Source organism: Phaenicophaeus curvirostris, chromosome 12, assembly GCF_032191515.1.
Source record: "Phaenicophaeus curvirostris isolate KB17595 chromosome 12, BPBGC_Pcur_1.0, whole genome shotgun sequence".
NCBI classification, from domain to species: domain Eukaryota; kingdom Metazoa; phylum Chordata; class Aves; order Cuculiformes; family Cuculidae; genus Phaenicophaeus; species Phaenicophaeus curvirostris.
The window spans coordinates 21,059,312-21,071,581 of NC_091403.1; the positions used below are offsets into that span (position 1 = coordinate 21,059,312).

The window sequence follows — 12,270 nt, forward strand, 5'->3', positions numbered from 1 at the left end:
TTAGCAATGAAGCTGTAAGACAGGAAGCATTTCCATGAGAATCCTTTAATGCTGCTTGGATTTCAGAGCTCTTAATTTGGTGAGCAATTCCATTTTCTAGCAAGGGAATAAAAGAATGAGTGTTCAGTGTCTTTGTAGAAGCAGCGTTTTAAAAGAATGGCCATTTCTGGTCTAAACAGGGAACATCTGTGCTGGGGATGGTCGCTGCGCCAGCTGCTGGGTAGGGTGGAGTAGAACAAAAGAGGTCCTGTTTATCTGGTGATCCGGCCTCAGACGGTTGCATCCACCGGTAGGATTTTGAAAGCCAAAAAAAAAAAAAAAACCAAAAAGGCAGTGGAGCAGATTTATTCTGGGCTAACACATTGGGAGCAGAAGACGCCAATAACTCGTGGTTCGGGGTATTTTTGAACTAGCCTGGAAGGAATGGTCAAATTCCTCAGGTCCTGCTCTCCTCCTCCTTTGGTTTGGTGCTTTGTACTATTCTGGTCAAGCCCACAAGAAAAAGTGAGAAGAATGCTTGCGATGTCCCAGATACATCCTGACTGGTGCCCTGCACCCTGGATGGTGTATGTGTTTTCATCAGCTACTCTTATTTTAAAGAACAGATTGAGGCTGAATGTCCTCAGCTGCTGCTGACCTGGGGATCCAAATGTACTCTTCTGGGCCACTCATAAGTGAAAAGCCCCAGGTTGGAGCAAAATCCCTGGAAATTTACTTTTTCAGCTCTTTATTGGGCAAAATTCACCACGGATCCCAGTATGAGTTGCAGCTAATGCTACACCAGCTCCTTGCTATTCCTGCTAGGCAGGACTCCTTCCTACACACTCAAGTCCTGAAGACAATCCTGGAAGGAAAAGATCCCTACCTGAAGTAGCGATGAGGAGAGACAACTCCGTTCCCCACTCCCCAGGGACAGTCATGCCCACCACGGGCCCCCAGATGGATGCTAAAGGGTCGGTGCTGGTGCTGGCCGTGAGCCGAGGTGGTGGGGTGGCTTCACTGCTCCTCCTTGAGCCATCGGGTGGTTTCACAGACCTCTCTTGCTGCCAGGCATTCATTTGCTGCCCCCGTTTCATCTGATGGCCGTTACTTCCAAGCAGCAGTGAGACATCGTCCGCTGGCTTGTTGCTGCCTGCTGTTGTGCGGAGGGGAAGTCAAAATCGTGCTGTTACTGCTGGCGCTGAGTCAGGTCAGGGGAACAATGGTGTCCTCCCATCAAGGGACCCTCTCCTGACACCTCCTAGACCATAAGCTGGGGACACGGGCTGGGGAATCCTTTTTCCTGGGGTGGTTCCCCTCCGATGGTGGCTGTGGGTCTGGTCCCATGTCTCCCATCCAGCCTCTTGGAGCTGACAGACCCCTTTCTCCCACAGGCTGGTGGTGGGAGCTCCCTACGAAACCAACGGCCAGCAGAAGACAGGAGATGTCTACAAATGCCTGGTGACCAGCGACACCCACAGCAACTGCACCAAACTCAACCTAGGTACCCGCGGGGCAGTGAGGGGAACTGGGTGTTTGTAACGTGGTGCTTTTTGTCACTGCTCTGGTTCGGAAAGGTGCCCAGATTGTCCCCATAAGCATGAGGACTGCGTGTTTTAGGAGGATTTTTAGGTAGGGAATTTTTTGACATGTTATTTCTGGTGCTGAGCTTTAGGCATCGTTGAGGTAGAATCAAGCGAACTGGAATAAGTAAAAACGTTACTTATTTAATACAGCTTAAACTGGTTTATTAAATGCTCAGGATAAACTTATCAATGAATAATGGTGCCACTAGCAAATACTTGACTGTACATGGAGAGTGTCCGTATTCCCTCTCTGGGGATGATTGCATGACGTGCCCACCACGGCAGATTCCCTGGACATGGGCAGGTTCTTCCAGCATCCAGCCTGGTCCAAGCTGATTTGGTATTTAGGGAATTATCGCCCTCCTCCATACCCCTAGGGCCCAACGCTGCAGGACGAGAGATCCCAGAGACGCTCCAGTCCTGCAGACACTTTGATCCTATCTCCTCAGATGGAGAGAACAAGCTCTTTCTTGGGATTTCTTGGTCTGGTTCAGCACCAACCACGCCAACAGCACAATGTTGTGATGATATAAGGATGTGCCCTCCCCAGGTTGGGGCAGTGCAAGGCACGAGGGGGCAAGTCCCCTTTGCTGCCCAAAGTGGGACATTGGACAGGCACATCCCTGTCTCAGCAGGGAATGTGAGAGCTGGGGACTTTCTCAGGTCCTGAGAAGACCCTCTGGGCTTTGGGGCACAGGCTGGGATTTTTTAACCCTGGAGCAGCTGTTGCCACTTAATTTTTCATCGTTATGAATCTCAACCATCCTGAGTCTCTACCAGAACTGATAAGAGAGACAGAACTTTGGATCATCTGCAATGTTTGATTAATTGGCTCCAAATCTTTTCTTTTATTTTAACACTATTTTCTTTTTTTCCTTTTTTTTTTTTTGTTGTTATTTGCTATGAGAACATTGAGTTTCTTCAAGGAAATGAATCTCTTCTGTGGGTAAATTTGAATCTTGCTGAAAAGCAATCTTCTGCTCCCCACGGCAGGGCTGTGGTTGCAAGGTGGAGGGTACCTGGGTACCAAAGCAGGACACGGGGCCTCAGCACCTGCAGCTGGCAGCCTGGAGGGTTTATAACGTGGGCTAAAGCCCCTCATCCTCTGGCTTTGCTGCAGAGGACAGGTCAGAGCAAGCTCTGGGTACATCAGTGAGAGCTGGGGCTGCAACAAGTTGCTTCTTGGGCGAAACATCAAAGCGGGGAGCCCTGAGTCACGAGGAGCCGCATTGCTCAGTGGAGGAACGGCAGGGTTAGGTAGTGTTTGTGTCACAGGCAAATGATATATTTGCATTAACAGAGAAACAGGGCTGCCTTGGGGGTTGTTCCCAGTTTCTGGGTTGAGATACGGGAGACGAGAGCAACTCGCAAATATAAATTGGCCACTAAGTGCTTTCTGGCCTGGCAGTGAACGATGTGATGTTAGAGCCGCTCAGAATGGTTTCTTTCTAAAGACTGGCTACGTAAGAGATGCTGTCTCTGACTCGCAGCTTCATTCCCTAGAAGACTTTTCTGTTTCTTGGTTGTGGCATCTGAGAAAAAGAACAGTTCTTATCTTGACAACTGCTGCCAAAAAAAACAGAAACACAAAGTCTGCAGCATAAGGAGGCAGAGACAGCTCTCCTCCAGCATTCAGCTGGGTTCCCTTTTGCTCCAGAGATGCCGGGGAACACCACAGGGACTTGGGCTTGGTGCCCGGTATCCCTGCCCGGCAGCTGTCCCTAACCACATCCTCTCTCCGAAGGACGGGTAACGCTCTCCAACGTCTCCGAGAGGAAGGACAACATGCGCCTCGGCCTCAGCCTGGCTACCAACCCCAAGGACAACAGCTTTCTGGTGAGCAATGGGGGCTCCAGTGCAGCCTGACCTCCCTGCACGGGGCGATCTCTGCGGGGTGCACGTACAGGACCGGGGGACGTACCTCAGTGTGTGGAGATGTGCAAACACACCTCTCAGATTTATCATAGAATCACCAGGTTGGAAAAGACCCATCGGATCATCGAGTCCAACCATTCCTATCAAACACTAACCCATGTCCCTCAGCAACTTGTCCATCCATCCCTTAAACACCTCCAGGGAAGGTGACTCAACCCCCTCCCTGGGCAGCCTCTGCCAGCGCCCAATGACCCTTTCCCTGAAAAATTTTTGGCTAATGTCCAGCCTAAATCTCCCCTGGTGGAGCTTGAGGCCATTCCCTCTTGTCCTGTCCCCTGTCACTTGGGAGAAGAGCCCAGCTCCCTCCTCTCCACAACCTCCTTTCAGGTAGTTGTAGAGAGCAAGGAGGTCTCCCCTCAGCCTCTTCTTCTCCAGCTGCTCCTCCTAAGACGTGTTCTCCAGCCCTTTCACCAGCTTCGTTGCTCTTCTCTGGACTCGCTCCAGAGCCTCAACATCCTTCTTGTGGTGAGGGGCCCAGAACTGAACACAGGATTCGAGGAGCGGTCTCACCAGGGCCGAGTCCAGAGGGAGAAGAACCTCCCTGGCCCTGCTGGCCAAGCCGTTTCTGATCCAAGCCTCATTCCCTGTCGTCTTCCGTAGGGAAGAAGCTGCCAAAGGAGAGGACAGCACAGCAAAGCAGCAATTGAAAAGTGGCAGTTTTAACCCCATTGCTGATCCCTGCTTTTTTCCCCCAGGCCTGCAGCCCTCTCTGGTCCCACGAGTGCGGGAGCTCCTACTACACAACCGGCATGTGCTCCCGCGTCAACGCCAACTTCAGGTTCTCCAAGACAGTGGCTCCGGCTCTGCAGAGTACGGGAAACAATCTGCCCTGCAGCTCTAACCCTGCCTTTGAAGTCAGAGGGAATTTCTGTTCTCTAATCGCTTCAGTCCCATTGAAAAAACAAAGCGATGTCAGTGTTTAAGCGAAGGCAAGAGAGCAGAGGAAAGGGTTGCAGGGAAGTGATTTGATGTGGGTTATGTACACAGACATCTGGTAACCGTTTCCTTTTGATTGACGCTCGGGGAAGACAAAAAATATATTCTTCTTCCAAACCCAGAAATGAAAGCATCCAGAATATTTTATCAGCGCAGCTAGGAAGGCAAAATAGGGAAAGAATTCAGACCTTGGCCGCACAAAACAAAGAGCTTATTGACTGAAAACTAAATATTTTGGCCAAAATTTGTAAATTTGGGTACGTGGTTTTATTTTGAGGTATTAAATAAGCTTCCTGGCTTTCCTGTAGGTGGTAAGAAATTGCAGAAATGTGCTTTCCACCTTCAGGGCTCCCAGAAACTCCTTGCCCCAGCCAGGCACGAGGTGTGATGCCCCAGATCCATCACTCATCTGATGCCCAGTAACTCACATCATAGGATAGGGCATGGGAAAACGGAGCTTTTGGGTGGCAGAGGCAGTAAAGGCAGAGCCCACCACCAGCTTCTCAGCATCACTTCTGTATTTGTGACCAGTAAATGATTTTAGCCCTCACTGCAAAGGGTAATTGGCCTTTTAGAGAGAAGGTGGTTAGTGAGCAGAGTGTTATCATTTAGTAAGAGGGATGCAGAGTGTTGGCTCATCTCTCTGGGTCCTGGAGTAAACAGAGGATCGAGATGGTGGTACATGCCTGATGTGGTCCTGGTGGAGGAGCACAGTGATGGAGTGACCCATGTGAGACTCCAGTCCATGGATGCACTAACCCATGAATGCCTACAGTCGATGATAAGGGCAATCAACAAATACCTCTCATTGGAAATTCAGCGTCTTCTGGTTCTTTGAATAATGCTATGAAAATATAAGCAAGATAGAGAGCGGAGAGCGGACACTGAGTAATTTCCACCACTGAAAACCAGTTGACTGCCTAAATCCTTCAAGGCTCACGCTGCTGAGCCGAGCCCTGGGGTCCTCGCTGGGATTTTTGGCTGCCTTGTTGCTGAGAATTTAACTGGGAGGGGAGGAAATGCCCAACTTGGATTACACGGCGAGTGCAGGCAGGGCTGAGGAGTGACTCAGGGGTAAAGCATCGCTCTGCGGGAGGAACGGAGGCCGGATCCTGCCTGCAGCAGGCCACTCTTTGAAGTGTGCAGCTATATTAGACCGGATAAAGGTCCAAATCTGAATCAGAAAAGATACTGCTGAATGTTATTCTTAGAAAGCTTTTTTTTTTGCAGCAGAGAATTTTTTTCTCAGCAGAGAGAGTGCTTATGGCTTCTCACAAGCTTTTTGAAGCTCAGAAGTATTTATGAATGATAGAAATAAGATTTTTTTTTTCCAAACAAATCATAAGAGCAAGTACCTGACTGTGAGGAATGAAGCCATAAATCTCCTCTTTGCAAGCGTTGCCAAGGTCTTTCAATAACACACTGCATCTCTTTCACAGGATGCCAGACGTACATGGACATAATCATAGTTCTGGATGGATCAAACAGCATCTACCCTTGGGTTGAAGTTCAGCACTTCTTGATAAACATCTTGAAAAAATTTTATATCGGCCCCGGCCAGATACAAGTAAGACCCCACACACCTTGTGTGCCCCCCTTGTGTCGTGCAGAGTCCCCTGGCTGTGCTCATGGGGCTGATTTCAATGTCTCTTTTCTGCTAATCTGCACTTTAAAAAAAAAAAATCAGCTTTCAATGTAAGGATTTTCAAGTTAAGTTCATGGAAATGATGCTCCCATGAACGTCCCTAAATGATTTATGGAGACAGCAGCATCCCACGCCCCAGCTGGGCACGGGGACGATGGAATCATATGGAAATGGAGAAGTTGCTCTCCCTCCACGTTTCGTTGCTGCTTAGAAAGCAGAGGGATACTGCCAGGCTAAAATGGTTTTGCTAAAAGGCTTGATCCTCAATTAATGCTTTGCTGTTGCCCTGTGACGAGACAGCTTGTTGCAGCTGTAAGACCTCTCCATCTCCTTCTGTTAGCAATTGTGGGCTGATTTGGGTGGGGATCTGTGCAGAGACGTCCCCAACAGTTTGCACGTGTAACCCCTGTTCAATCCTGTCTAAAGACTGTGGGTGCACACCGAGGCACAGCACATCTGCACCTCCCCAAACCTTTATAGCACCCACTGCGTGGGAGTGAGAGCTGACAGAGAAAAGAAATAAAATTGAGTATTATCGGTGGTCCCATAGAGGGAAAAACTGAAGTAAATTGGGACAGAGTGGCTGTTACTTCGTGTGGTGAACGAAACATCCTCATTGTGTGTCAGGCTCTTCCTACGCAGCAGGTTGTTGGCATCCTTTGTGATATTCCTCTAATCCCTAGGTCGGAGTTGTTCAGTACGGAGAAGATGTCGTCCATGAGTTTCATTTAAATGACTACAGGTCTGTAAAAGATGTGGTAGCGGCTGCCAGTCACATAGAGCAAAGAGGAGGTACAGAAACCAGGACTGCCTATGGGATCGAGTTTGCTCGGTAAAAGTCGCTCACCTTCCTGTTCTTTCTGATAACGAGTTTGAAAATCACAGTTTCTTTTTCTCCCCTCTTTCCCCCTCACTTTTCACTGCTGCTTAGAAAGCAAGGAATACTGCCAGGCTAAAAATGTTTCTGCAAAAAGACTTGGTCCTCAGTTAATGTTTTATAATCATGGAATCATTAAGGTTGTTTCTAATATCCAATCTAAACCTCCCCTGGCACAACTTGAGGCCATTTCCTCTCATTCTCTCACTTGTTACTAGAAAGAGACCAGCACCCACTTCAGTACAACCTCCTTTCAGGGAGCTGTAGAGAGCAATAAGGTCTCCCTTCAGCCTCCTCTTAAAAATGATGTTTTGCAAAACTGCTCATCTTTGATAGCATCTAGATAAGAAGGCAGGCACAGAGTTAGACTCCGAAAATGTGTCCTTTACCTGAAAGTACCCAGCCCCTCAATGCAACCTCACATCTGCAGAATCCCCCTGGCTCCCCAAGAGCTCCATACAGCCACATCCCACAGCTCTATCTCCTCCCTTATCTGGGATAAGTGCTCGCTCCTACAATTTTTTTGCCACAGTCAGACCAGGATTCCCACTTCAGACTTAGGGCATTTTGCTGAATTGAAGGCCTTTCCTGCAAGAAGCCAGCTCCTCTGCAGGAAAAGTTCCCTAGAAAGTCCTCGATCGTTTCCTGAGAGTCCTGCACTTGCACCTCCCCGAAGGCCAACAACCCTCCAAACGCTGTTCGGTGCTTTATAATCTGGGTGACTGGGCGTGCGTTTCGGCATCCGTGGTGGTTTCGGGTACAGCCCCAGCCCGCCTGGCAAGGCTGAGCAGCCCAGGGCATCTCTTCAATTGCAGCTCGGAAGCATTTCAGAAAGGTGGCCGGAAAGGGGCAAAGAGAGTAATGATTGTAATCACAGATGGAGAGTCGCACGACAGCCCAGACCTGGAGAAGGTGATCGAGGACAGTGAGAAGGATAACGTTACCAGATACGCGGTGGCGGTAAGTGGGGGAGGCTGCAGAAGCCCTCCCTAGGGTTGGGATGGCTGGTTCTGGATTCAGCTGCAGGGACAGGCAGGACCCTGCATTGTGCCAAGGACCCAAATTGCATAAAGGATGTCCAGCCTGGGCTGCCTGGAGGAATTGCAGCAGCTCCTTACTCCTCAATTCTCTCCTACGATGAGATGTTAAGTGCCAGGGCTGTCAGCTCCTTCCACGTAGAATCATAGAATCACCAGGTTGGAAGAGACCCACTGGATCATCGAGTCCAACCATTCCCATCAATCACTAACCCATGTCCCTCAGCACCTCGTCCACCCGTCCCTTAAACCCCTCTAGGGAAGGTGACTCAACCCCCTCCCTGGGCAGCCTCTGCCAGTGCCCAATGATCCTTTCCGTGAAATTTTTTGTCCTAATGTCCAGCCTAAACCTCCCCTGGTGGAGCTTGAGGCCATTCCCTCTCATCCTGTACCCTGTCACTTGGGAGAAGAGCCCAGCTCCCTCCTCTCCACAACCTCCTTTCAGGTAGTTGGAGAGAGCAATGAGGTCTCCCCTCAGCCTCCTCTTCTCCAGGCTAAACACCCCCAGCTCTCTCAGCTGTTCCTCATAAGGCCTGTTCTCCAGCCCCATCACCAGCTTCGTTGCTCTTCTCTGGACTCGCTCCAGAGCCTGGACAACCCTCTAGTGTTTTGGGACAGCTCTATACGTTTCATGAAAACCCCTAAGTCTTGCATTTCTATTTCAAACCTAGGTATTGGGTTATTATAACAGAAGAGGAATCAATCCTGAAGCCTTTTTGAACGAGATAAAATTTATAGCAAGCGACCCAGATGACAAGCATTTTTTTAACGTCACCGATGAAGCAGCACTCAAAGATATCGTGGATGCACTGGGAGAAAGGATATTTAGCTTGGAAGGTGAGTGATGCTCCTGCTTAACACATCCCAGCCAGCCAGGCTGCTTCAAATGTGCTATCAGTCCTCGGTTTGCTGAATTTGAAAGAGTAACATCGAGTGTCTTTCAGCAGAAAACCCTTCCCCCTCATCCTATCCCTTCAATCCCTGATCAAGAGCCCCTCCTCAGCTTTCCTGGAGGCCCTTTCAGTACTGGAAGCTGCTCTTAGGTCTCTCCGTAGTCTTCTCCAGGCTGAACAACCCAACTCTCTCAGCCTGTCCTCGTACGGGAGGTGCTCCAGCCCTCAGATCATCTTTGTGGCCTCGGGACTCGCCAAAATTAAATGAAGTCTTCTAAACCCGCATTTTTGTGTGGTATCAATGTCAGGAAATGAAACAACTGCACTGAGGCAGAGCCCGCAGTACCTATTAGCAGCACGAGCTTGTGAATTATGGTGATATAGGGAAAAGCCAGCATATTTCCAGCAACTGAGGTGCTTTATGCTCCAGGTGGGTTGGAGGTGGACACCTTTCCCACCCCAAGCCACCGAGGTACCGCTCTGCCCCTCCAGGAACACAAAGCTCTTCATTAAATACAAATCTGCCTTTTGTTTTTAAGGAACCAACAAGAATGAAATCTCCTTTGGCCTGGAAATGTCCCAGACTGGATTTTCATCGCATGTTGTGGAAGTAAGAGAGTAAATCTGGGGTTGTTTTGCTCCTGCTTGTGCTTTTTACCATCACGGGCAGCTGCAGGAAGGGACATGGGTGTTTGGGGCAAGTTATTCATCGTGAAGCTAGACTAGTAACAGGAGCATAATGAAGAAAATGCCATTGCTGCTGGTTCATCCCATGGGGAAAGGAGCTGCTGGGAGGCCACCACATTCCTTAGGACCAGCCTGCAGAACCTCCTCCTGATGCCATGACCTCTTGGAAAGGGATGTGCCACAGAATCATGAAAGGTTTGGGTTGGAAGGGACCATGAAGGTCATCTCGTCCACCCCCCTGCAGTGAGCAGGGACATCTTCAACTCAATCAGGTTGCTTAGAGCCCCATCCAACCTGACCTTGAGCGGGGGAAGGTGTAGAGGACGGTCAATCCCCTTCCACCCGTGGGGCCTGCAGGCTGCCAGGTCTCAGTGAAAAGCCAGCAGGAAAACTCCCGTTTAGGATTTTCCTGGCAAGTAAAAGCACACTGGAAAGATATGAATGGGGTGGAAATATTTCAAAATCTCTGTCTTTCCAGGTGTGCTTTGGAGGATGATTTTTTAATTTTTATTTACTTTTCTTTTCCATTTGTGAGATTCCTCCCATTTCCATAAAACCTGTGATTTCTGGAGGAGACTGCTTGCTGTTTTTTTCTTCTGAGCTCAGCACCCTCCAATAAGTTTATAGCCCAGGATTCAGCTTTTGAGGGACTCCTACATGTGTTCTCACACTAAATCAGCCCATCGGGTCCCCTTGTCCATCCCAGCCTCAGTCAACTTTGCCCGTATGAAGAATTGTTTCCTCTTGGCAAGAAACACCCTCAAACTCCTCCTGCTCTCCCACAGGATGGGATCTTGCTGGGGGCAGTGGGTGCCTATGACTGGAACGGAGCCGTCTTGAAGGAAACCAGCAGCGGGAAGGTCATTCCCCTGAGAGAATCCTATCTCCAGGAGTTCCCAGAGGAGCTGAAAAATCACGGCGCGTATTTAGGTAGGAAAGCTGAATGAGGCTCTGCTTCCAGGGCTGAATTCATAATTTTATGCCTACTAATAGGAAGCACAACATATTTCTGAAATGACTAATAGTGCTGCCGGCGTAGGCGGCACCGTGCCCAGCTGTTTGTGAGCTCCCATTGGTACGAGGTCTCTGTTGCCCCTTGCTCAGGGATCCAGTGTCCATCAGCATCCTCGCCCAGGAAGAGTCCAGTGCCAACCACAGTGCACAGCACAAACGTGATTGAAATGCACAAGTAGCTCAGACACCAGCCAGCCCAGGTCATCTACAGCACTTACTGGAATGGTTTAAAAAGCCCTGATGAAATTTCATGCCTAGAGAGGAAATACCTGCTGGGTTAATCTGTTCCATGTGCAGTGGCTGAAACCCCAGAGTAAAAACATTGGCCTGATTTGCAAAACGAAGTCTCTCTCTGGAGATGTGTGTGCCAGGCTGAGCTCCGCCGTGGCTGGGAATGGAATGGGACCCTGCGGGATCATCCACCAGCGTGTCAGGGCTCTTCCCTCTGCCCCAGGACATACGGTTCATCTCTTGGGGGGACAGCAGTGTCCCCTGAGCACCTGGAGCGGGGATGGTGGTTGCTGTGCAAGGGGTACCCGTGCCTGGGTGGGAGCTCAGCTGGGCTCTGCCTTTCCCATTGCCTGGAGTAAGAAATCCAGGAGTACTAAGGAAACAGCAGTGGATGGTGCTGCAGAGAAGCCCTGCTGAGCTGAGCCATGAAGGAAAACACTCACCAGGTTGTGAACTGGACTTGACTTAGACGAGAGAAGGGTTTTGCACGGGGTCTGCCAGCTGCGTTAGGTGGTGCCAAAACTGTTGACACAGCTCCACTGCTCAGGGGGTAGGTAGGACCTGAGCAGGCAGCTCAAAGCCCAGGGGCGGGATGCTGGGCTTTATTTGAATGAGTTTATCCTTGCAGAAATCTGGGTTTCTTGCTTCGTGATCTGGGAAGCAGCCAGAGCTGTGTCAGCAGCTGGGGGCTAATGGGAAGCAGAGGGCTGGGAGCAGGTAGGGAGCTGCTCGGCCGTGCTCACCCCCCTCCCACCCTTCTTCCAGGTTACACAGTCTCTTCTGTCATATCCACCAAGCACGAGCGCGTTTACGTGGCGGGAGCGCCCAGGTTCAACCACACTGGGAAAGTCATCATTTTCAGCATGCACAACAACCGAAACCTCACCATCCACCAGGCACTGAAGGGAGAGCAGGTAACACCCAGGATGCTGCATGGGTTTTTCCTCCTGGTATGCATGCTCGCCCCTCAGTCCCCCCCTTTCCTTTGCAAACTGTTCTGTTTAAATGGCTTAGCAGCGTAGCGCATCCGCAGGCAGCTGGATATGTCCTGTGGCTGCACCTGCAGCTCTGGACCATGCAGCTGGAGCAGGGATCAGCCTTGGGGAGGGTGGCGGTGCCCCGGCACAATGGAGATGTTGCTCCCATCCCCTCCTCTGTCTCCTCCAGATCGGCTCCTACTACGGCAGCGAGATCAACTCCCTCGACGTCAACGGTGACGGCGTCACTGACGTTTTGCTGGTGGGAGCCCCCATGTACTTCAGCGAGGGCAGGGAGAGAGGGAAGGTCTATGTCTACACCCTGCGGGAGGTACGTGGCTGGGGATGCCACGGGGGCCAAGGTTTGGGGGCACTAGAGTGAGAACTGCACCACGTCCCCTCGTGTCACCTCCCCAGAGTGGCTGCGGGCTGCACGCACCCGGCAGCTTCCCTGCAGACATCATAGGGCACGG

The 12,270-nt window shown here is 50.4% G+C and overlaps 1 protein-coding gene across 2 annotated transcripts in view; it reads left to right on the forward strand.

Moving 5' to 3' along the window:
- ITGA11 (integrin subunit alpha 11) overlaps positions 1-12,270 on the forward strand; it is a 44,926-nt gene that overhangs the window by 16,206 nt on the left and 16,450 nt on the right. For both annotated transcript variants that reach the window (XM_069866589.1, XM_069866590.1), the window contains exons 3-13: positions 1,374-1,483; positions 3,310-3,401; positions 4,196-4,310; positions 5,876-6,003; positions 6,765-6,913; positions 7,774-7,918; positions 8,667-8,832; positions 9,428-9,498; positions 10,361-10,505; positions 11,586-11,734; positions 11,988-12,128. In XM_069866589.1, the coding sequence (XP_069722690.1) occupies positions 1,374-1,483; positions 3,310-3,401; positions 4,196-4,310; positions 5,876-6,003; positions 6,765-6,913; positions 7,774-7,918; positions 8,667-8,832; positions 9,428-9,498; positions 10,361-10,505; positions 11,586-11,734; positions 11,988-12,128 (1,411 nt within the window). The remainder of the gene's footprint in view (positions 1-1,373; positions 1,484-3,309; positions 3,402-4,195; positions 4,311-5,875; positions 6,004-6,764; positions 6,914-7,773; positions 7,919-8,666; positions 8,833-9,427; positions 9,499-10,360; positions 10,506-11,585; positions 11,735-11,987; positions 12,129-12,270) is intronic.